Here is a 26,146-nt window from a genome sequence, read left to right on the forward strand (position 1 = left end):
ACCACCAAGTGTAATTATTGGGTGTCTAAGTACACGAGCCACTGTTAGGTTCTATACAGAGAGTTGGACAGGCACTGCTTTCCTTGAAACTACACACATCTTTATGATGGGCCTATTAAGGAAATGTATCAATAAATATAACATACACAAAAATGCCACTTTTAGAATAGGAGTGATCCTAACAGGGAGGAATCATCAATTTCCCTTTTAATTTGAAGAATGCCTTGGCAAAACAGTATTTTGTATGGGGTGATCTTGTACTGTGTGGAAACACATTTTCCAAGCAGCTGCGACCTTCTAGCGGCCCCATGAACTCACTACCCTCATTTACCATCTCGATTTGAGAGCAACAGGCACAGAGGTCTAAGCCTGGCATCCCCATGGGGCAACTACAGGACAAAGCTGAAGACTAGGCCAGTCTTCACATTTTAATGTCCCTAAAACCAAGGGGATCCTTAAGGGTGTGTGTTGGGGGGAGGATGCCTACAAGTGCTAGGAGGAAATCTGAAAGGCTTCAAGCGTCCAGATCCCCTTCCTCTCCTCCATGGTCCTTCTTTGAAACATTAATTCACTGATAAAGATACTATCTGGAGGGAAGGATAAAAACTTGGTCACCAATTAATACTATATTTATGTACTTTTTGTCAGATGTTGGAGACAAGTTTGTTGGTTTGACAGGAAAAAAAAAAAATTCTGATTAACAAGTTCCCTCAGCCACATCTCCAGCTCTGACACTGGATACATTTATATATTTGTATATGTAAGGCAAAAGGCTCTCTTAATGTCTAGAAAAACATGTTGTACCTTTAACAAGCCATAGATAGACTGGAACAAAAGCTACGCATTGGGAAGGAGCTCTCCACCAGTCGGAAACGGAAACAAAACAAAACAAAACACAGGTGAGGAGCAGAGGGAGAGGGTACTAACCGTCTCAGAGTAACCGCCTCAGAATAACCACCTCCACAAAAACCGCCTCAGAAAAAACCGCCTCAAAAAAAACCGCCTCAGAAAAAACCGCCTCAGAAAAAACCGCTTAAGAAAGACGATCTCAGAGGCGGCCGGACCGACCCCACCATTCTCACCAGCAGGGGGAGTTAACGGCTCCACACTTTGTTCAATCAGACTTGAAACCACCAGATGGGGCCAAAAGATCAGAATAGGTACCCTTTATACTTTTCTTTTTCTCAGGGAATTTATCTCCTGCATCTTCGTACGCTAGAAGAAAGAAAAGGCGTCCTAATCACGGCACACACACACACACACACACACACCCCCCACCCCGCAAGATGATGGAAGTGGCTAGCGCCGGATCTCGTCATAACCACCGGCCAAATGGCCTCTGCGCTCCAGCTACACATTAATAAAATCGGGATTAAAATAGTACCCATTTCATAAGGCTGTGTGATAATTTAATGAGATAATACATGTAAAACACAGTACCTGGCAAATTTTCAGGCGCCACTCCAGACCCGCAGAATTAGAGACTCTGGGATGGGGCCCAACTATCTGTTTTAACAAGCCCTCTGGGTGATTCTGAGGCACACTAAAGTGTGACAATTATTGCTCTGAGAAGAAGGCTGCCCACTTAAATAGGTAACCAAGTTTTTTGTCATTATTACAGAGTCCATGACTCTGGCTTCTGATATTTCCTGCCTGAAATTCCAAAGCCATCATTTGTTTCTTGAGCCCAGCTGTGTGCCCAGCATCGTGGCAGATACAATGAGAAAGACACAGAGAACCTGCCCTCCAGGCTTTCATTGTAGTGATCCAGGAATACGAAAAATTAATTAACTCTATAGGACCAGATCTAGTAAATGTCAGATGAATTATACAGACAGTAAGCAAATGTTATAGGAAATTGGAGGAGGGAAATTTGACAATTATAAGAGGGAGGAGCCTAAGCAGAAATGGCCACTGCCAAGCCAAGCCCACTCCTCAAAAACAGCTGTAAGTCATTTTCTACAACAAGGCAATAGAACAGAGCTTAGCTGCCTACTTAATCCCCTGCCTAAAAGGAAACCCCAACATATCTAAGAGTCCGCTTTCCTCTAACAGCTGCCCTTTGAAATAAAAAAAAGAGAATGTTTATAACTTTCAAAAGTCTTTTATTTTCTCCCTCCACTGCTTCAATCACTCATAGGAAAGGACAGACAGATATGTACATACAGACATAACATAAATACTTGACAGAAGTAATTATGCAGCACCATTGCCGAGATGTTCAGAATAACTATCTAATTTTTCACTTTAGCATGGTTGCATGAAGCTGCTCTAAATGACGTTGTGCATTCTCATGGCTGGAAAACAATTCAGGAGAAAAAGAAATGGAGTTCCCGTTTGTATTGGTCCATGATAAATAATGTCCGATAATCGCTGGCATCACTGCCCATTTTGTAAATGGTCGTAGTCATCACATAAACTGAATTAGGTAGGCTAAATCAGAGGCTGGAAGGTCCTTATTGGGACTAACAGGCAGACAGTAATTTTATGAAGGCTGATAGTTCAGTTCATTTAAATTTCATTTTGCCATTATTCGTAATTGCATTACAAACAGAGGTCCCATTTTTATTATCTTAACTGACTTTTCAAACCAAATGCAAACTGAAAGCATATTTAAAGTGTTGATTTGTACAATTATTCACAAGTTTGTGTGGAAGAGAAGATGTTTGTGTAGGATAAACAAGGTTAGAAAATGGATGATGATGGTTAGAAAAAAAAATGATGACCAAAGCTTCTGTGTGTAACATCTCTATATTTGGCTCTTAAAGGCCAACCTAACTGCGTACTACTTCACACATATTCACACACTGACGTAGCATATTTCTTCTTTTGACTCTTTGAACATCCCTTCTCCCCCATCTATCCCCACCTCTAGTCGGTAGAGGCCAGTTTCAGAGTCTCAGCCTCTAAAGAGAAAGAAGAGGCAGTGGATATACTATTACCCATGACTGAGCCTCCTTACATTTTTGTCAATTTGTTTCCCACCCAAATGCTGCTCTTGTTTGCTCCTGGTTAGCCTCCAGGATGACAGGATTGGGGTGCCATGGGACAGGGCTCTAATCATCTGTAATAGTTCTCTCTTTGTCATTTAGGGGATTTGGTAAGACATTTTCCAGGCCCAGATCATGGTTGTTCCCTTCCGGGCTGGGAGAACATAGAGGCTTTTTTGTTTTTTTGATTATTTTTTATCTCAGGGATATACATTCTTGTGCTTGAAGAATAAATAAACAATCTTTTGCTTTGCTTCTTATTCCACAGACATGAGCCAGACACAGGAGCTCTACCTTTTTCTTTAATCATCCAAAGTTCCCCTTGATAAAAGGGTGGTATAGAAAAAACAGGTTCTGTACTCTGGATTTTAGTTCATCACCACCGACAAAGACTCCCTCCTTGAACAAAATTTATTTTTTAGTAAAAATTATATATATTTAAAGTATACAACATGATAATTTTATATAGTCAGGCTTCTCTGAGACCTCTTCTCAACTAGGCCTCAACCTTGGCCTATAAGAACTGCAACTTTCAGCACAAACAATTCTATTGTCTCCCTATCTTAAGAGACTTGAACAAATACTAGCATAGTTTCTATCAGCTCAAGGCCATGTCTAGGATGATGACCCTAGCCTCCTTAAAATGTCTGCCTGAGAAAGTTCAACACTGTCAAAAGAATTTGACAGTGTTGTCTTAGCCAAAACCTGACTAGAGCCCCCCGACCTCCCTTTTCTTAGAGCATTTACTTTAGAAAACTTGTGATTGTAAATCCTTTGTCTGTCCCTTTGAGATGTATCTTCTATAACCCAGGAATGTCTGTCACAAGGACCTGGGACCCGTCCCTTTGAAATGTAATCATCAAGAAAGACAGGGCCCTTGTCTCCAAGTCTCTATACAAAGGTAGGAGCCTAACTTTGATAAGTACCAGTTAGCAAATACAGATGCCCTGATCACACTGATCAACCTCCCCACACTTTCCCTCAGTACTTTTCCTTTAGCACATCTCCACATTTATAAAGCCTCCTGCCTTTTGTTTCAGTGGAGTTGAGCTCTATTCATCTGAAGTCTCTCTCTCCTACTGTAGTCGTCTGAATAAAATCTGTCTTGCCACCTTTTAACAAATGTCCAGCTCTGTTTCTCTTTGATGCCAAGAACAAACAAGATCAAAATTGTACAGCAAGGGTTAAGACAAGCAATCTCAGGGGCAGCAAGGAAAAGAAGAATGGAGGTAGAACCAAGAATATGAAATTTTATTATTTAGGTGGTCATCTCAACTGATTTTTAATTCAAATGCATTTATTCACATGCAGGAGGTTAAAGTGGAGGCATGTGGAGAAAGGACAACGGGAAAATGAGATGAGACTTGGGCACAGGGAGAACCATCTGATTGTGGGCTAATGTTTCAAAGTGGGGCTAAACTGAGGGCATCTCAAAGTGTAATGCATAATCCTCTAAAGAATACTGTAGCCAGCAAGCCAGCACTGGCGATAATGGAAAAGAATAAGTGGGACTCAAGTTCTTTCACGGCTTGAGGAGTCTATGAAAGGCTGACGCCGTCCCAAGTGGATTGGCTTTTTTGGGGGGCTAATTATGTCTCATGATGAAGGCTAGAGCTTGCTGGACCAGTTAGACACCCAGAATCCTAAGATAGAGCCTCCTACTTTGTGCTGTCACTGTTGTGTATAGGAACAGCGATGTCATGAAATAGAAGTTCTGGTACCAGCTGGTTGTCAAGGCTTTAGGAAAGTATGGAGGGTTGAGGAAAGAAGTAACATCTTGGGTCAGACTGGAAGGGTCATCACAGCATCCAAATTGACAAGAAAAAAATTATTCCACGGTCCTACAAAATAGCCTATTCTGGTACTACAAAGGTAGGGGCATCTTCTGATTTCTTTTTGACCGGCTAAGAGGGTGTCTTGAGGGTGAGGCGAAACCACAGAAGCTACTAAGGCAGCCTCCAACTTTCTATTTTCATACTTTTATTCAGGATTCCCAGAAAGGGCTTTGATTAACATTTCTCTGTTTCTACATAAACCCAAAGATCTCTTGCCACAAAATTCTGAATCTCTAGTGGGAAATCCAAAGAGAAATAAGCTAAGATGTGAAAATTAATACTGTTTCATTCACAAAGGCTGGTGGTAATTCTGTATATGAAAATTACAGACCTCCACTAAACGAGTAACTAATATGATTAGATGGTTCTGGAAGTCTAAGAAGAAGAGGAAAGAGAAAGGAGGTCTCAAAGGGTTGAAAACTGAACATAATGCAAAAGAAATATGTGTAACCTCCTAGAGAGAACAGAAAAAGTTTGTCATACAGCAGACAACCTGATGTGCTTTTGATCTGAAGGGCTACTGAGTTAGCCAGCCTGCCACACCTTTGCTGAGGTTGCTACAGTTTCAGGCATTGTGACCCAACAAACTGTGTTGACACACCCCAGGGTCAAAAGCAGCAGGGAAAATCCTGGCCCCTCAGTCTTGTCCAACAGCTGACGGGGGTGGCAGCCAGCTGCAGGTGCCCAAGAACTTGGCACAGCCCAGTTCCATCTAAAGGGGCACATCTCCCTTCTGGGTGACACGTTTTCAGCCAAAAGTCTAAAACAACTTCATTATCAAGGTAATAAGTTCATAAATTTTATTTTTTTCACAGTTCTTTTGGATTTGGACTGAGACTATATCCAAATCACATGAGGGACCTCTATGCCTCCCTCTTTTTTTTCTAGGCTAGTGATCTCTAGCTCTTGGGGGGAAAAAAAACCTCTTCTGAGAGTGTGGGAAGCCTTTTCCTAAATCTTTTTCAGGGATTTGTAGAGATTCTTGAAAGGAGAGCCCAAAAAGATCTTGAGGGAATGGTAAAGGGTAGGGATGTAGTATTATCATGTGAAAGAATAGCCATCAGAGGATAACTGTTATAAAAATGTTGAGAGAGAGAGAGACATGGAAAGAGAGAGGGAGGGAGAATGGAGGAATGAGAGTGGGAGGAAGGGAGAAAGAGAGGGAGGGAGGAGAGAGAAGGGAGACTGAGGGAGGGAGGAAGAGAGAGAGGGAGAAAGAGGAAAGGAGAGAGGGAGGCAAGGAAGGAGGGAGGGTGGGGAAGAGAGGAGGAAGGGGGGAGGGAGGAAGCTAGAGATTAAAGGGGTCTAGATTTTGAAGGAAGTTGGGGGAAAGGAATTCAACAGCCCTCTAATACTTGGCAAAAAAGGTTTCTCTTACTAAATTTTAAAAAGAAATCAAATTCAAGCCCCAAATACCAAAATAATTCTACTGAACTCTTAACTATGTCTTCCTGAACATAGATCCGAGGTCTTACATAGCAAAAAATAGTCAGTGGCTTCTGCCATTTTCTCTTTACTTTTAGTTCCAGGCGGGAGTGGGAGGTGGCAGGGGGGTTGAAGGAAGTCGGCAGAGATTATTTTTTCTTTTAAAAATAAAATTAAATTTGGTCCTATGGGATCAGGATCTGGTCTTCTCTCAGACATTTGTCTCTTGGTGATATTAATGGTTGTTAGATTGAGTTTTCTCAACCTTCAGAGACTTTTTCTATATGTCGGAAACTTATATGTTGTTTTAATAAAAAGGACTATGTATTCACTCTACTGGTATTGACCTTAGTCTTTTCCAATAGCCCTACGTGACAATTACCTAGTATCGGCTATTTACCTAATTTCACTTTCTTTAATGTAATGAGAAAGACTCTGGTTAAACTGGGGTTAGCTAAAATTCAATTAAAGGGGATGAGCCGAACTTGATTTCCAAGAGTGCGTAAAGAAACGTGGAGACAGGTGAGATTTAGTTAGTGCAGTTGGGTAGAAGTAAATCACTAAATCTAACCCCCACAGTCTCTGGATGTCCTCTTAAATTTGCTTCCCAGCCTGCCATTTTTCCTGACTGGCGTGCTCCCAAGTTAATATGATACTCTCATGGTTCCAAATGCTTGGTGTGGGCAGTCTAAATTAAAGGAGAATATATTGTGCTAAAATATCATGATCCCGATCATCAAGTTCAAACACTTCAGAGTGTCCTTCCGCCGCTGCTCACCCCGCTAGTTCCTAGCCTAAACCTACATAAAACACAAAGATGATGGGTTTCAGGAAACCCTCCAGAGATTCTTATCTAAACTGAGCCAGTTTCTAAAAACCATATATAAGCCTTTCAGATTTCTTTTCTTTCTCTTTCCAGATGTCTGATGATATTGACTGGTTACACAGCCGCCGGGGCGTGTGCAAGGTAGATCTCTACAGCCCGACAGGACAGCAAGATCAGGACCGGAAAGTGGTAAGATACAAAATAACCTACTGAGGAGCGGAAAGGATTGGGGTATGGGTATACATATCCCGGAGCCTAGTGGAGGGTGATACTGTGACTTCGCCAAGAAACCAAGCTCAATAAGGTCTGTGGGGGAACAGTGTGTTTATACATCACACAGGGACAAATCAAGGAAGGGGCAGGATGAGGAGTGACGTAAAGGAGCTGGGGAAGGAAGGCTAGGGTGGAGCCAGAGGGGAGGGGGTGTGGTAGTTGCCCAGTTACCAGCCCCTATTACTAACATCTCTGAAGTCATAATAATGTTGCCTAGGTACTAGTAAGTTACACTAAGGTGGGACTCCCTTAGGAGGGCAAAATACTTCATGCTCTGTTTCCCAAACTTCCAGTGATTTGCATAGTACTTCACATTTTTTTTCTTTTAAACAAAATTTATTGTTATTTTTGTTAGAAAGTTAAAATGTATCCTCAGCATTTAAACTTAGAAAAAAAAAATCAGAAAAACAAACATGCCCACAGTCCCACCACTCAAAAACTACCATGTACCACTCCTACTATTATTTACTCAATACGTATTTCTGCGATGTTTTTAAAATTGACTTACATTTAAAAATTGCCATCGCCCTAAGCAATATTATCCATAATGTCACAGGTTTGATGTTCTAGTATGTATTTTTCCTAATAAACAACAAAAAATGCACCTATTAAACACAGAAATGTTTATCCATGTACCACCTAAAATCTTCTACAGCATCAATAGTAAAAATACCACATTTGGGGAATACTAATGTAGTTGAAAATGCTCTAAACTGGGAGCCAGGAGAATTAAGTTCTAATATGTTTCACTTTTAAGTTTGTGTCGGTTTTCTCAAGAAGTGTGGATATTGTATTTTGGGCCTCTCTCTAACAGGTAGGTATCCTCATTTAGGAAACATAGTAGTGCTAAGATTCTGTCTGCCTAATAATAATCATAATATTAATGTTTATTGATTACTTACTATGTATAGACACTCTGCTAAAGCTTTGCATGCACTATCTCAATCAATCCTCACAAGAACTCTGTAAGGTAGGTGCTATTATCATGTCCCAGAAAGAGGAATTATGGCCTTATCTCTAAAGTTTTTCTAAATTCACCCTCCTAATTTGATGCAGATATGCTTTGTTGATGTGTCCACCCTGACTGTGGAAGATAAAGTTTCCAAGGTGGGTATTCTCTGCTCCCCTCAGAGTTGGAATGGGTGGGAAACTGCTGAGAATTCAGTGACAGCATGAGGAAAGGGAAAGGTTGTGGCAGAGGGTGAAAAGATGGAAGGGACTCAGTTGGAAAGCCATTATTCTCATGTGCCCAAGATCCCTGGTTCAGAATTTACTGTCACTCTTGAAATTTCATTTTAAACTCCACTTAAGTTGCTGGTAGGGATGAAAGAATGGAAGATAGCGCATCAGAAAAGTGAAAAAAAAAAACAAAACCCTGTTCAAAAGGTTGATGATTAATGGATATGGTTCCTGAGACTGACAGCTTTGTGAATACCTCCCAGGGGTGAGAGGAGTACTAATTTATGGAGGGAACTTCATCTCATTCTTCAGAGACTAGCTAGCATTACAAGCCTACCTCTCCTTCAGAAAGAAAAGGATAATAAGAGACATGACACTTATGCTTCGAAGTGGTAGCCCAGGGGGGCAGCTTGGGGATGTCTCAAAAAGCAACTGTTCATAATAATCTTGCCCCTTAATTCCATAGGATGCTGGTGGTTCCAGTGCAGAAGATGACTTAAACCTGGAGAATCTGGAAGAAAAAGAGATTATTGTGATCAAGGATACTGAAAAGCAAGACCAGTCTAAGGTATACTTAGCCTCTGAGTCCACCCTTTCCAATTCCCAGAGCTCAATGCTGAGTCTGAGGACTCTGGTACAGAGATGGTAAGAGAACTACTGTCAAACAGGTCCATAAATTTGAATACTATGACATTCTAGAGAACACAAGCCTGAGTTCAGAGTCATGGTAAGTTCAATGCCCAGGTATCTAACAGTGGCACTAATCACAGATGCTCAGAATGCCCTTTCTTGATTTCAGGTACCTACTCCAAACAGAATCTTGTTATTCTTATCCTAACAAAGATACGGGCTTATAAGCAAGATCCTTTGCAATGTTCTTTGCTGGTTTGTAATGGACTTGTGTGCCCCACATTGCCCAGCGTCTGACAATGAAGAACAAGGATATGGAGCAGAGAGAATCCACAATGACCAAGAACTGTAGTTGCCTGGTCCCCACCCTGTCGTCTAAGAGATTACCCAGGCTGTTGGGTAGCATAAAGTTAGAAGCAATTAGACTTGCGCACCACCGTCACATACAGAATCCTTTCGTTTTTGTGTAAATATCCTGCATTATATCTGTTAGGCTCCTTGTCTGGGGTGGGCCTTAGAGCACATGACAAGTCACCCTCACAGTCTTACAAGCCTAGAGTGGCTGGTATTAGAATAGTATATTCAGCTTTAGCACAAAGGAGTCAAATATTACTTGTTCTGTGTCCCTAGGCTCATGTTATAACCAGAAACGTCATTTATGGCCCCAGACACCTTTGGAGTGATGCGAGTTGCCCCTAAGGAAGGAAAAACCAGTTACAAAATATTCTTCGAAGAGTTTTGGGTTCAGTTGGGGGTAGCCAACTCCATTTTGGAGTCTTAAGAAAGGGATAAATTATACCTGGTGTTTATTTTTAAAAGAGCAGCCCATATTTCCTACACACAATGTAGATCTCCTTGATTGTAACTTAAGCCCATTTGCAAAAAGTTGACCTTATCATCACCTCACATTTCCAGGAATTCAGTGAAAAGAGAGGAGATGAAGCAATGGAAGGGGCAAAGAGGGCAACAGTACTTAGCGCTGAGTGGAAGATGTGTACAACACAAACACACATATCCAGACATGGGCATACACAGTCACAAGCATATATATATATATGCCCATCTAAATTTACACAAAGTGACACACACATTGATATATACATTTATATACATTAACAAAAAATGATTTATACAAGCAATGACACACACATGCCTGGCTACATGTGACACTGACAAACACATACAAGCATTGATATAACAAACTTATATATATTGACCTATTCATAAATAATGACATACGCATATACAAAGATATACAGTTATACAGAGTCAGGTGCATTGACATGCCCACATGTGACACACCATACATAAACATAATCTCATACGTGTTAACACACACGAGCCTTGATCAAAACATAATGACCATACAGACTCAGGTATAGGCATACACATTTATAAATATACCTCACGTTGATATATACAAGTACAAACTTAAAGTGACAGATATTCACTAACTCATGTTTGTATACATTGATACACACATTGAGATAAATGCAATGACATCCCCTCATGTATTCACACATATACTCAAATGCCAGTGTGTGTGCAACACTGACACACATTCTCAAGCATTGACCTAGCATATAAATATAACATAAATTAATACCCCATTTATTGACATACACAGTCATTATACAATCACCTATTTATATCTGGTCATATTTTAACATGTACACTTATAAATATATTATACATTATATATTCATTATACATTAATATATTAATGAGATTATATGTTAATATGTGAATTTATGCTTTAACATATAAATGCATTGATAGTTGCATGATATATGCTATTGGATTTGTATCATAAACATATATGCAGATCACTCAAATCGACACTTGTTCATTTACATACTCAGAGACACACTGACATACACACTCATATTTTTACATTCACACATGTATAAAATATACATGCTAACATGCATGTTGGCCTATACAGTAAACATATACAATAGGTATTGATGTCAACACATTATTATACATGCTTACACGTAGTCAGTCACACATGTGCATTGACATACACATATGCACACACATACACACAGGTACATTTTCACACACTAACAATACAGACTGACACATTCTCACAACTATTGAGATGTTCACACTCATGAATTGCTATACTGATGTGCATATACACACATGACAGACTCATTGGCACATTTTTGACATATATTGAAATAAGCACAAATACTCAGATAAAATTGACAAACATATTGATAACACTTGTGTATAGTTAAGTGTACAAATGTATATACTCTGAGCTTTTGTTGCTGCCACTTGTTCTTGAAAGTGTATTAGTGGATATAATTGTATGTTATGTTCCCATGAAAATTCTAAAGGCCAAATCCCTAGTCTGTGCGATTTAGAAGAGATATCTTCTAAATAAAATAAGGGAAAGAAGTAGCCTATCCAAACTCTTATGGATAGGTGTTCTTCTTTTTCTAGATGGAGGGATCTGTGTGCCTTTTCAAACAAACTCCCTCCGATCCCGTATGTGTCTTCAGTTGCCTTCTCAATGATCTCCAGAAGTATGCCTTGGGTTTCCAACATGCACTGAGCCCCTCGGCCTCTAGCTGTAAACATAAAGTAGGAGAAACAGAGGGGGAACATCACAAATTACCCTCTGGGAACTGCTACAGAGTCTATGCTGATCAACTGAACCTGGATTATGTGACCAACGGACCTCAAAGCCTACATCTAGAAATGACAGCAGCCAAAAACACCAACAATAACCAGAGTCCTTCCACTCCCTCAGCCAAATCTCCTAACACTCAGGGGGCAGTTATCTCTCCTGATGGCGAATGTTCTATGGATGACCTTTCCTTCTATGTCAACCGACTATCTTCTCTGGTAATCCAGATGGCCCGTAAGGAAATCAAGGAGAAGTTGGAAAGCGGAAGCAAATGCTTTCATCATTCAATCTATCCACCTTCTGGGGACAAAGGGAAAAATAGCCCCCGCAGCGCTATGAGCAAGATCGCTTCTGAAATGGCCCGTGATGCTGTGGAAGTGACCTCTGCAGAAATGCGGGGCACTGGGGAGGAGCGCAGAGAAGCTGGCCGGAAAACCTTTCTTTATGGTGAATTATCCAACAAGAACAAGAGTGGAGACAAACAGATGTGCCAAAAAGATAGCAAAGAATTTGCAGATTCAATTAGCAAAGGCCTCATGGTTTATGCAAATCAGGTAGCATCTGACATGATGGTCTCTGTCTTGAAGACCTTGAAAGTGCATAGCTCTGGGAAGCCAATTCCAGCCTGTGTGGTACTGAAGAGGGTGTTGTTAAAACACACCAAGGAAATTGTGTCCGATTTGATTGATTCCTGCATGAAGAACCTGCATAATATCACTGGGGTCCTGATGACTGACTCAGACTTTGTCACAGCTGTCAAGAGAAATCTGTTCAACCACGGGAAGCAAAATGCTGCAGATATCATGGAGGCCATGCTGAAGCGCCTTGTCAGTGCCCTTCTTGGCGAGAAGAAGGAGATTAAATCTCAGAGTCTGTCGTATGCATCCTTGAAAGCTGGGTCCTATGACCCCAGGGGAAAGAACCAAAGTCTTGAATTATCAGCCAAGAAAGCTGAGGTGAAGGGGAGGGACAAAGGTAAAATGAAACCAGAGCAGTGCAAGTCATTGACCAGTGCTGAGAAAGTCAGTGAACACATCCTCAAGGAGAGCCTGACCATGTGGAACCAAAAGCAAGGGAATGAAGGCAAGATGGCTGGCAAAGCATGTGCCAATAAGGAGGAAAAAAGAGAAAAAGTCAGCCCTTCCACAGATTCACTGGCAAAGGACTTGATTGTCTCTGCCCTTAGGCTGATCCAGTACCATCTGACCCAGCAGGCCAAGGGCAAAGATCCATTTGAAGAAGATTGTCCTGGTTCTACCAAAAGCTATACAGCTCAGAGTGCCCAATACGAAAAGTGTGGAAGTGGCCAAAATGCCAAGGCTCTTTTAATGAAACACCTAGAATCTCGTGGAGCTCCTGGACCATCTACCTCTCTAAAGGAGAATCAACAGGCGGACTCCCAGAAGCTGGATATGTCAAACATCGTTCTAACACTGATTCAGAAACTGCTTAGTGAGAGCCCCTTCAACTGTGATGATCTATCCGAAGGTGAGAACAAGCATTCTGAGCCCAGCACAAGCAAAGCAGCTTCCATGTTCAAGCGGTCTAACAGAGGGGAAGAACAATGCCACGAGAATCAAGAACTTGACTTTATCGGTGGGATGAAGCAAGTGAACCGGCAGTTTATAGATCAACTGGTAGAATCTGTGATGAAGCTGTGCCTTATCATGGCTAAGTATAGCAACAACGGGGCAGCCCTTGCTGAGTTGGAAGAACAAGCAGCCTCGGCGAACAACCAGGCCGGTGGCTCCAGATGTAGTCAAAGTGGTGCAATGTCACAGAACTATCAAGACTCTCCTGGGCCTGAAGTCATCGTCAATAATCAGTGCTCAACAAGTAACTTGCAGAAGCAGCTCCAGGCTGTCCTGCAGTGGATTGCAGCCTCCCAGTTTAACGTGCCCATGCTCTACTTCATGGGAGATGATGATGGACAACTGGAGAAGGTAAGCAATGCAACAAGACAGAAGAAGAAAGAGGGTTAGAATGGGCAAGGGCAGTGAGGCAGCATTGTACTTAGAGCCCAAGAGCAGTCCAATTTTTTTTCAAGTCTATTCTTTACCACGTGCCTCATTAATTACTCTCGCCTCATAAAAAGGCACAAAAGTGGTGAACTATTAACTAACTGGGGTGTCCAGTTAGTTAATAGTTCTGGACACTTCAAGGCCAGTGCATTTCCGCCAAAAGGAGGAGCGTAAGATTAGCTCCTTTTATCAGTGATCCTTTCAACAATTTGGTAAAACATCAGGGAGCAATTTTTAAGTCAAGTTTTGAGTTTGAAGGCCCTTAAAGGACTAGAGAGAGAAAAAAAGAAAAAGGGAGCTTCTTCTCAAACTCACCGTTCCTGCAAGTGCCCTGAGAGTACTTGCCTGCTTAAGTTCTTTGCCCTGGGCACTTCACTTGCCTCCCCCTAGTCTTGGCCCTGCTCCCCAGTCCCACAGAGGCCAGCATTCATACACATGTAAGTTCTCTTCCTCTCTCTCACATATACACACACACACACATACCCCATAGCTGCATTTCCTACATTAGATGGATTCCAGAGAAATAAAATAGGCAATCCTGCCTACTTCCAGTCTCATACTTTTTTAGGGAAGTGGGAGAATGGCAACCCCTAACCTTGACCTAGCAATCAGCACAGACTAACTGAAGGATCCAGCACCTGGTGAGAAGTATTTAGTGAACACAATTGATTCCAGAGTTTGTTTTTTGAAGCTCAAAAAGAAAGTACCTTTGGCATTTTGATCTATGTCATTAGAGGAGGGTCAAGGAAAAAGGAGAGCCGTGTCAGCAGCCTCCAGTCCTGGATCTGTGGCAGGCTTTACTCTAATCCTAGAATCATGGAAGGGAAGGTGGGTGAGGGATAGTTTACTTTATCCATCTGGGCCCCTTCTCTGAAAGCATCATGTGACTCAAGCTATCTCTGCTCTCTCCACAGCTTCCTGAAGTTTCAGCTAAGGCAGCAGAGAAGGGGTACAGTGTAGGAGATCTTCTTCAAGAGGTCATGAGGTTTGCCAAGGAACGACAACTGGATGAAGCCGTGGGAAACATGGCTAGGAAACAACTGCTAGACTGGCTGCTCACTAACCTGTGAGCTAACAACTCCTTTGACTCCTCTTCATTTACTCCCCTCAGCAGCATTCCATCCCAGCTGGAGCACCCCCACCATGAAGCCGGTGAACTGCATTCTACACGATTGTATTTCCCAATACATCTGAGCAGTTGGACTGTGCAAACACAGGGTGTCCAATGAGCTGGGCAAGAACATGAATAAAAAAAAAAAACTGTCATTGTTTTCTTCATCAGCTATATCTGACTCAAGGGAGAGGAACTGTTCCAACTCCAAGGACTGGTGATACAGTGTTGGACTTGTGTTCAGATCTTACCCTGGGTTATTTTCTGAGCACCCAAGACACAGGGCTATAACCCATGCCCAAGTCCCTAAATAATCTGGTTTGTCCAAATAATTTCAGTTCACATTCTATTTAGAGTTTTGCCACGTGTGGCCTCCCTGTTTCTCCCAGAATTGCCCACCTAACTTGATAATCCCTCTTCTAATCCCAAGGGTGCAGCTTTGTTGGTCTCTGTTAAGAGTTTACAGATGGGCTGGCTTAGACGAAAAACAAACTGAAGAAAGTATGTTATCCGTGGATGTTGCCCCCTCTTGCCACATACACACCCCTAGTGTTCACTGCACACGGCTAAATAGTATCCAGAACTACAATGGGATCTGATCCTCCCCCATGTGTGAATAAAACTTCCTTGTAAGTCATTTCCTTCAGTTGATGAGATTTCCTTGTCTTCCATCAGTCTGAGAGAAAAACTTTCCAAGAATAAAGCTACAGAACAGTAAATTCCTCCTAGCCACTCTTTCTGAATCCCAATGTCTCCTTTGAGACTAGTACTAAGTTCTGAAATTTGTTGTATGCTTCTCAAAAGTCAATCACAATGCTAGAATTCATTGCCAATCAGATCAAGGCAGTGGTTTCAGCCATGTCGTCCTCTTTTAGCTAGTTTCCTGTGGCATACCCTAGCACCTTTGAGATGCTTGTGGCCTAGTAGAACAAGCACAGGATGTGGCATTCTTCTGGACTCAAACGTCAAAACTTTTGCCTCTTATTAGTTGCGTGGCCTTATGGAGTCACCTAGACTCTGAGCCTGTTTCTTTATCTATAAAATGTAGCCAAAAATGACTCTTACTGTTTAGAGGTTAAACTAGAGGAATGGATGTGAGTGTACTTTGCACAAGGTGAATCTTGTTACAAACGTAACTACGTGAAGGAAGTTGTACTTCTCAAAGCCCATCCTAACACAGTTGCAAGTGCTCTTGATACATTTCCAAACTGAAAGCAAGGTTCTCTGAGTATGGGACCCAGAGAGGCACTTTTGGGGGGAGGTAAGAGGCACAGAGACAAACTTTGCCAACTTTTCCACAATGTCTGGACCAGTTAGAAGTCAAGGCAGGCCACTTCAAAGCAGAACCTTTAAAACTCCCCAGCCCAGATGAAAGCTAATCAAACTTTTTCCAGGCACACCCCACCCCATGAAAAGCTCTGGAGCTGAGCCACCACAGATCCTTCTTTTTGTCCTTGAAGAAAATCCTTAATAAACAAATCCTGGGACCAGGGCTGCATTTCTGATGACTCAATCCTCTCTGAGCACAGCTGGGTCCCATAGTAGTTTACTTCCTTGATTAACTTGGCTCTTGACTTGCTCCTGATTTTTATTATGAGGCCACCTTGGGGATTCCTTGAAACGTGGGAATAGAGCAAAGGAAGTTATATGTTCTGTTAAATGAAGGGGTTAGGGCAAAACAGTCTCTAAGGGCCTTTCCAGTTCTGATATTTGAGGAGTCTAAGAAAGAGTTTCTTTTCCATAATTTCTCAGGGAAACTTGTGTGGATGAGGTAAGATCAGGGTGAGGAAACTTGATTTTTGCCAGAGCTAACTGACTCCAGCAGAGAAAGGAATGCTTTGGGCCACAAAGGGCCCTGACAAGGGTCTGGAGGAGCTCAATAGTCCTTGGAGTTTATTTCTGGAGGGTGAGGCCCTGGTCTTTCATCTCTCTAAACGAAGAAGTGAGCCCAGGCATCCTATTAGCAATGTGGCCATGCTCAATGCCAGCAGCTGGAAATGGACAAGGACTTTTGCTGAGCTGAGAGCCCTGCATGTAATAGGAAAGGGATGACAGGAGCAGAAGGAGAAGGAAAACATGATTATCTCCTGGCAGACAGTGTAATTGGTTTGATGTCTCTGAGAGTTTTAGTCTTTCTGAATGTTAGCCTTCATTTCAAAAGAAAGTTGTTAGCAGAACTCGTCTGGGAGATTACTGCAGGACCAGGACTAGGCTGATGTGAGAGGCACTTGCCTCAGGGGCAAAATTTAAGGGGGCACCAAAAAAGTCAGTAATCAAGATAGATAACATTTTAAGGCACCATTGAAAAAAATGAATATTAATACAAAAAATCCATGATGAACAAAATATCAAAAATTGTATTACAAAGGATCCATAATAGTGCCATGCTAAACCATAATAGAGCATGAGGCAAAAGGAAAAAATGGTAAGACTGATTTTATGGGAGTAACACTTTATGGGAAATTGCCAAGGCAGTATTTAGAGAATGTATTGGCCTGAAAGCCTGCATCAGGACAAAGAAGCAACAATGAATTAAGTCCCTGCTTAAAGAACTGAGGAAGAGAACAAATAACAAATCAAACAAGTTTAGGAAACGGGAAATAAAATTTGGAGCAAGGGAAAAAAACAGAGAAAACGGAAGTTTCACTTACACCTTTAAATAAATTAGGGGTGAGGAGAGGTATGTTTCAACGTTTTCTCTCTTGCTTAATGTAAGAGTACATCTTTCCAAACAAAAGCTCATATTAGATTAATTCTGGTTAAAAACAAGAACCACACAGGATTTCCCCCATTAAAATTCTACTTTAAAATAGTTCTAATAATGAAAGAAGAAAAAGAAGTAAAAAGTAGAAATATGGAAGTAGAAATAAAAATGCCACTTTTTCAAATGATATATTTGTACATTCATGAAAATCAAATCCCCAAATACCAGAGGTAATGAATGAGTTTTGCAAAGGTATAGGATAGAAGATACTTGTGAGCTGTAAGAATTTGCCATCAACTAAAACAGTTCCAGCTGCTTCTTCCCCAGTGACTCAGACATGTAAAAAGTTCAGCAGTTCCCCTGCACTAAAATCTCTGTGGTGTCAGGACATGAAGTAAAATCTAAAAGAATTTATTGAATTTCTATATCCAGGAGCCACCCAGCTAGAAAGAGAAGAGTCTAATTACCATAGTGACACTAATATTAAACACTTGGGTATTAAGGAAGGCAAGAAAGGACATTTACAGAGCTCTTACTGAGTGTCAGAAACTACTAGGTGTTTTAATTCTCTAAAAATCCTCATGAGATGGTTTGTTATTAGCTGTTTTTACAGGTAAGAAATTAGAGGCTCAGGTTTAAAGGCCTTTTTCAAGATCATAAGATCAGTAAGTGGGAGAGTTGGGATTCAAATCCAGGTTTGCCTCATCAAATACTATGCTCTTTCCATTCTATCACACTGTCTTCTTATTAATTCAGAATCCGTGTTTATTAAAAAACAAAACTATAGGGGCTGGCCCGGTGGCATAGTGGTTAAGTTCACGCGTTCCGCTTAGGTGGCCCTGGGTTCACCAGCTTGGATCCTGGGCACGGACCTATGCACCGCTCATCAAGCCATGCTGAGGAGGCGTCCCACAGAGAAGAGCTACAACTCTACAACTGTGATACACAACTATGTACTGGGGCTTTGGGGAGGGAAAAAAAAAAGAAAAAGAGGAAGATTGGCAACAGATGTTAGCGCAGGTCAAGCTTCCTCAGGAAAAAAAAAAGAATTAAAAATAAAAACTACAAAACATGAATGAGAAAAATAAAGGAAAACATAAATAGAAAAATAGACCATGCTCTTGACTAATAAAACTAAATAAAATCAAACAAAACTCTTGAATTCAACATGTAGGTCTCATCTAACGCCAATTTAAATCTTTATGGGATAGTCTCAAAATATCTTCCCCAAAATATTTATTAATTGCAAAGAGAAAATAGTAACTTTACAATGGATAAGCCCCTCAATCACACCTTAATTATGTGATCAAGGTTAACATCATCAGTAAAGACATATTGACGTCATATACCTCCTGATATGAGCTCAAGGGAAGGGCACATCACCTCTGTGGCATTCTTGCCAAAAACCCATAACCCCAGTCTAATCATGAGAAACTATTAGATAAACGTAAATTGAGGGACATTGTACAAAATACCTGACCAGAATTCAGTGGGCTGCAAAGACTTATAAGGGAACATTTTGGAGTTATGAAATGTTAACTATGTATCTTGATAGACGAGGCATTTAACACATGTATACATTTCTCGAGTCTCATCAAACCGTACACTTAAAATTAGTGAACATTATTCTATCTAAATTATAGCTCAATAAAGTTTCTTTTAAAATATATTTAAACTTAATACCTGTAGGAAAAAAAATTCCCCTTCCACTGTTCACAAGTTTCTTTGCTCTTCTGCCCCTTTCCAGAAAGTCTCCAATTTAGCAAGTCTTTCTGACTTTGGGCTCTGAGCCACCCTTAACTTGTAGCCCTCCCTCCTGCTCCTTCCTCTTGTCTGTGGTGGCCCAGAGCAGGACCTTGGAAGCTCCCTCTTCATGAGACCTTCCCTCCCAGATCCCAGCTACATATCCAAGGTGAGAAAGTTTCCAGCTCAACTCCTCTTGTCATGAAAGTCTCCTCAGAAAAGCCTTCCTTCACTACCCTATCTCCCACAGTTACTCTTTTATTATTTTATCACCCTGTTTTATTTTCATCACTCTAACTGATATATCCTTTTTATTATTATTTACTTGCTTATTGACTGTCTCCTCCCACTATAATGGTAACTCCAGAAGCACAGGGACCTGTCCTGTTCACTACTGTATCCTCAGTGCCCAGCACAGTGCCTTTACAAAGTAGCCATTCAATAAATGTTTATTGAATGAATAACAATCCACCTATTTTGGTGTTCAGTGGGGACAAATAACATTAAATGGGGAATCAGAAAATTTGTCACTAACCATGGCCACTTAGTATCGCTTAATCACTTAATATAGCCAACTGTCAGTTTCCTCACCTCAAAAAATCAGGATGCTGGGGCTGGCCTGGTGGCGTAGTGGTTAAGTTTGCGTGCTCCGCTTCAGCGGCCCAGGGTTCACAGGTTTGGGCGTGGACCTACACACTGCTCATCAAGCCATGCTGTGGTGGCGTCCCATATACAAAATAGAGGAAGATTGGCACAGATGTTAGCTCAGGGACAATCTTCCTCAAGCAAAAAGAGGAAGATTGGCAGCAGATGCTAGCTCAGGGCCAATCTTCCTCACCAAAACAAAAAAGAAACAAAAAAAATCAGGATGCTAATCAGTATATTTCATATCTACCTCCCTGGAAGTGTTATGCAGATCAAAGAGGCAAGCAAGTTGAAAATATGCCTAAGTATACCCATTAAAGCTTCAATGCAAAATAATAATAATAATAATAATGTCTAACATTTACTGAGCTTTTACTATGTGCAAGGCATTCTTTTAATGCTTTCCACTATTAGGCCCTTTAACCCTCCCAACAACCCTATGAGGCAGGTACTGTTATTATCTCATTTTGAAGATGAGGCAACTGAGGCCCAGAGAGGCTGAGTAACTTGCTCAACTTCATACAGTTAGGAAGTCGTAGAGTTGGGACTCAAACACAGATAGTCCTGGCTCTAAATCTTTCACTCTGTACTGCTTCATAGAATATAAGGACCTTGTCCATAATGTCATATGTCAGGATAAGTCCTGGCATAGTGCTGGTAATACTGACAGAATGAAGTAGGCATATCTAGGAGGTGACAGGAACCTCGGGTGTGGTGTGGATGGTTGGCTGGAAGGAATCCAGGCTGGTGGATAGGCAGGGGTTTCCAAAGGGTATTGCAGGCATAGGCCACGGCCCAGAAGAGCCAAAAGCTTCCCCAAAGCAGCGGGACTCTCAACAAGCAAGCAGACACATCTCCTGGGACTCAGGGAGTAGGCAAGATCCCCAAGTGCAAGCAGAAGTGATGTTCAAAATGTATCCTCGAAGAACAAACTGGTAATTTGCATTTGCTCAAAGTGTCCAGGGCCACTACTGTTTGGAGGTGCCAGGCAATCAAGTGAAAGAACAATGCCAGACAAGCTGGTACATGTGCTCCCTGGCAGGGAACAAGGGCAGTCCCTGATGGTGTCCAATTAGTGCTTCTGAGAGCCAGACTGCACAAGGCAGAGGGGGAAAATGAGTTATGAAACACTTGGGGTGCTCAGGGCATTTACCAATCAGTATGAAAGTATTTTGATATTTTAACAGCCAGTAGGGCTATACCGGTTCCTAAAGTCTGAATGCCAGCCCTAGGTTGGAAATTCGTTACTTTCTCCTATCTTCCTCAAGACTCAGGGTCTGGCTAAAAATTAAATTTGAGGTAACACCTGAGGTGATTCCAGCTGAGGAAAGGGTGGAAGAGAGGAAACCCATAAGTTACTCCTTCTGACTCACACAACTCTATCCTCACTTTGATCACACTGTATTCTAATGTCCTATTTACATGTCCGCCTTTCCTCTAGAGTGTAAATAGCATATAACAAATGCATATGAAGGGCCTCCCACCTACTGGGCAGCCAGCCAGTCAATGTTTGCTGAGTAACAGCTAACATGTAGTGTGTGCTGACTTTCTGCCAGGCCTCTCATCTGATCCTCACAGCACGCCTGTTGGTAGCACCATTTTGCAACTGAAGAAATGAAGGCAGAGAGGATCGGAAACTTGCCCACATCTGGGATTAAGCCCTGGCAACCTGATCCTGGAGTCTGTACTCTTAACTACGGTGCTTGATTTAAGTGGCTGGTGGGAGGCCATACGTGTACAAAAGTTCCGAGATGAATAAAGCGTGGCTTGTTTGGGAACTGAAGAGACATATGGTAGCTGGAGTGTAGAGTCTGTGAAGGTGAAGTGATGGGTGACAAAGCTAGAAAAGTCAGCTACCATCAGATTGCAAAGGGCCTTGTATACCATATTTAAAATTTTGGACTCACTTCTAAGGTCAACGAAAAACCATTTAAAAGATTTGAACCAGGGAGTTCCAGGGTGAGATTTGTGTCCTGCAATGCTCACTCGGTCTGCTATGGGAAGGATAGATTGGAGGGAGGGTTGTGCTGCTCAACTGTTATTTACTTCCTTTGTTTATTTTTGTTTTTTTCCTTTCATTTTTAAAATACCAGCCTCACTGGACTTTACTGAAAGTTAAGAGGATTTATCCACATCTGGGCCAACACATCTCTTGAGGGGCAGATGGGAGAGGTGCCCCTTCTGATTGGCTGGAAAACCCCAGCTGTGGTGGAGCCAACTGGTGAAGGAGAGAGTGGTATGTTTTCCCTTCCCTAAGGCTGCACTTTGTCTCACAGCCTGTATTCAACACTCTCACTCCCACCAGATGCTAGGAGTAGTAGACTCCAGATCCCATGCTCCTCCCACCCCCAAATGACATAACACCTCCCAGAAACCATAGACCCTGTCCCAGAACTCGGCAGAAGGGAGAAGCAAAGGCAAACACCCTGACCTGCTAAACTTCCTCTTGGGGGTTTGATAGCATCTATCTCTTAGAGACCTTGCTTTTGGAAAAGAAATTTCTCCTGTCTGAGATTTCAGATGCCTTTGTCAGCCAGCCCTCTGGCCCAGACTGTCTGCTGAAGGGAGGAGGACGCTTGCCTGGAAAATCCTCTGGCACCAAATGGTCCACTTCTAAACTGATACAGCAACTTGGTTCTCCTCTAGACTAGGCACACCTAGAATGACTTGTCATGTATCTCTATCCTCCTTCAAGTATACCCTTGAGGTTTGCATCCTACTTCCCTGGCCCTTCCTTCTCAGTCTGCAATGAAATCCTCTTTCTCTGCCCATCTGATAAATTTTGGAGTACCCCAGGATCTATCCTCAGCTCACTGTTCTCACCAATACCACTCCCTAGCTGCACCTGCTTTGCAAAGGGTTGGAGGAAGGCCCAGCTGAAACACTGCCAAAGAGAACTAGTGCCAGGGTTTGGGTCCTGAAGGAAACCAAGAACCAGAAGAGGCGGAGGTGGGTCTGAGATTAAGTTCTTACAGTGATGCTTCTTCATTGAGGGTCCTGGAACTTATGAAATTGCAGATTCCCTGGCCCTACCCAGGGAAAGTCTTGATTCCTTAGTTTTGGGCTGCAACATAGGCACATGTATTTTGAAAAATCTTCTCCAAGTGATGGTCTACTACCCCTTTATATTTTGAAAAAATTAAAACCTAGAGAAAGTTGTAAGATTAGTACAATGAGGACCCATATACCCTTTATCAAGAACTTTCACCAATTATTAATATTTTGCCATCTAGCTTTATCTAGCTAGCTAGCTGACTAAAATTTTGTATATAATAATTATTATATTTTATATATAATATAATAATTATTAAAATAATAATAATTTTGCTGAACAATTTGCAAGTTAGTTCAAACATCATGATATTTAACCCTAAATACTTCAGTGTATATCTCCTAGGAACAAGGACATTCTTCCACATACAATTCATATTTATTTTTCCTTAAATATCACAATAATGGCCTCTATAGCCATTCCCTTCTACCCCATCCAAAATCCATATATTGCATTTAGTTATCCGTTAGTCTTCTGTAATCTAGAATAGTTCCGCAGCCTTTTTGCTGGTCTTTCATGACACTGACATATTTTGAGTCCAGGCCAGTAGTTTTGCAGAATGCCTAAGAGATTTTGATCCATAGCCAAGGCTGAGAACAGCTTACAGAGTACTTTACTTTGGAGAGATCATAACCAGTCAATGAACAGGAAGGCAGGCCTAAGGCCAAAATGGAGGGTTAGGAACTGCATGAAAACTGAAAGGAGGTCAGGAGTGAAGTGAGGAAGGGTGGCGGCTACGCAGATTGGATGGCTTAAACACATAAGGTCACAGCAGCTCTTCTTCCTATGGTTACAAATGCTCAAATACACCCAACAATGATTCACACGGTGATTTCTTCTGTCCTCTCACCTGTCTCCTGTGCCCCAGGCACTTATTTTGAACTGTCTTCTGGACATGGACATTTACTGAGCATATGCTGTGCATCAGGCACTGTTATAAGCACATCACATGTATTACCTTATTTAACCTTCATCACAACAAACTCTCTAGGAGGCAGGAACTGTGATTGTTCCCGTTTGATGGGTGAGGAAACTGAAGCACAGAGAGGGGGTAACTTGTTCAGGGTCACACAGATAGTAAGTGGGGTACCAGAATTTGAACCCAGGCAGTTCTAGCTCCAGAGCTCTCACTTTTTCATTTATTTTTTAAATTATTATTCAATAATTTTTTTTTATTTTGGTTTACAGTTCTATGAATTTTGACACATGTATAGACTCATGTAACCACCACCATACTCAGGATACACAACTGTTCCATCACCCCAAAAAACTTCCTTTCTGCTATCCCTTTAAAGGCACCCCCACCCCCTCCGGTGGGGAATGTTGCTATTTTTGTTTTGTTCCTCCTACAGGCTGTGTTTCCAATGTCAGTTTGGGTTCTTTAAATTTTAAATTGTTAATTGGTCTTTCCTATGTATTTGCCAACCAGTAGTCAGTTGGCTCCTCGGGGAGGACCGTTTAGTTCAGTTCTCAGTCTTCGTTATGCTAATTAGGATCAGTTCAGTTCAGTTCTCAGTCTTCGTTATGCTAATTAGGATCAGTTCAGTTCAGTTCTCAGTCTTCGTTATGCTAATTAGGATCAGTTTAACGCACGCAGAGGTCAAGGGTAAACCCAAGAGTTCCTAAACAGCTTTATAGGCCACTTTCCTGAGCTCCTCACTCTCCATTATCTTTCCAGTACTTTCTGGTTCCCTGGGCTCCCATTTTTGGTCCTCTAGGCTAGAAGTAACCCATGTCCGGGATTGCGCTGTGTCTAGGGCCAAGTGAGCGGAGACAAGGAGAGGGGAGACAGAGACAAAAAGAAAGCATCGGGTTTTCGCCCCTTCCTCTTAGAGCTGCAGGTCCATTGAACAAAGAGGAAGGTTGTTCCCCTTAGGAGTTTCGGCTTCCGCCAGTTTCCGTTCCCGGCCGCTCTTTGCCACTGCCGCCACAGCTACTGTGGGATGACCTGGTGACTGAGACGCGAGGGAACAGAAAAAAGAGGAGAAAAAAAAGCACCAGGGTATTTCCTCCACTCTCTCTGGGCTTTAGGATTTCCCTTTGCTGCTCCTCCATCCAGAATAAAGGCTTTCTCCTAGATCTCTGCACCACAGTGCTCACTTCCGGTTTTCAGAATGTGTTGAGCTCATGCTGGGAGATGCTGGAGGAACAAAAATGGTAAACTCACCACCACGTTGATGGTACTTTAAATTCTAGTGTTCTTCTCTGATCTGCCTGCTGATATTTCCTTTTCAGAGTTCTCAAACAGTTGCCCATGCATTCTGTACAAGTTTTATAGTCAAATTCAGTGAGAGAGAAAGGGAGGTGGGTGTGTACTCTGTCATATCCAGAATCAAAAATCAGCCGTCACTTTTATAAACCCCATGCCATAGTACCTCTCCACGTAAATGTGCCATAGACACTATGAGGTCATCATGTGCCAATCGGATTTCATTACCTATTCACTAGTCTCGCCTCTTCCAGTGATCCCTATCTTAACCAATGCACCATCATTTACCCAGTTGTTCAAGCCCAAACCCTGGGTGTTGTCTTTGGCTCCTCTCTCTCTATAACATCTGCATCCAATCATTCCTTGATCTTTGCTTCTCCCTCCTTATTTCCGATATCTTAAATTATTCAGACCTTTATTCTTTATCATCTGGATTATGGCTACAGTCAGCTAATTGGTATAACTGGCTGATATTTTTTATTTGTTTTAACTTTCTGCTTTTTAAACTTCGTATTGGATATATAGAGAAAATCACACAATGTTATAAACTTGATTTATTATCAGTAAATTTCACAAACTGAACCTACCCATGATCAAGGAACAGAAAATTACCAGAATTCAAAACACCCCCTTGTGCTCCCTCTCAAACACTACCCCTTTACTTCTCCCTGTAGGTGACCACTATACTGATTCTTAAAACCACAGCTTGGCTCTGCCATTTTTAAAACTTTGTGTATAGATAGAATCATACTGTATGATTTTTTTGTGCCTGATTTCCTTAGCTCAACATTATGTGTGTGATATTCAATCATGTTGTTGCATGTTGTTTTATTCTCACTGTTGTACTAATATTCCGTTATAT

At 41.7% G+C, this 26,146-nt stretch overlaps 1 protein-coding gene across 1 annotated transcript; it reads left to right on the forward strand.

The window, feature by feature from the left end:
- Window positions 1-7,169: 7,169 nt before the first annotated feature.
- Window positions 7,170-14,890, forward strand: AKAP4 (A-kinase anchoring protein 4). The gene is made up of 5 exons (XM_004434911.3): window positions 7,170-7,265; window positions 8,406-8,456; window positions 8,995-9,096; window positions 11,613-13,742; window positions 14,735-14,890. The coding sequence occupies exons 1-5, from the start codon at window positions 7,170-7,172 to the stop codon at window positions 14,888-14,890; spliced, it is 2,535 nt and encodes an 844-aa protein (XP_004434968.1).
- The last annotated feature ends 11,256 nt before the right edge of the window (window positions 14,891-26,146 follow it).

The sequence above is a fragment of the Ceratotherium simum genome, chromosome X (genome assembly GCF_057802395.1).
Source record: "Ceratotherium simum simum isolate JZ-2026a chromosome X, ASM5780239v1, whole genome shotgun sequence".
Taxonomy (NCBI): Eukaryota; Metazoa; Chordata; class Mammalia; order Perissodactyla; family Rhinocerotidae; genus Ceratotherium; species Ceratotherium simum.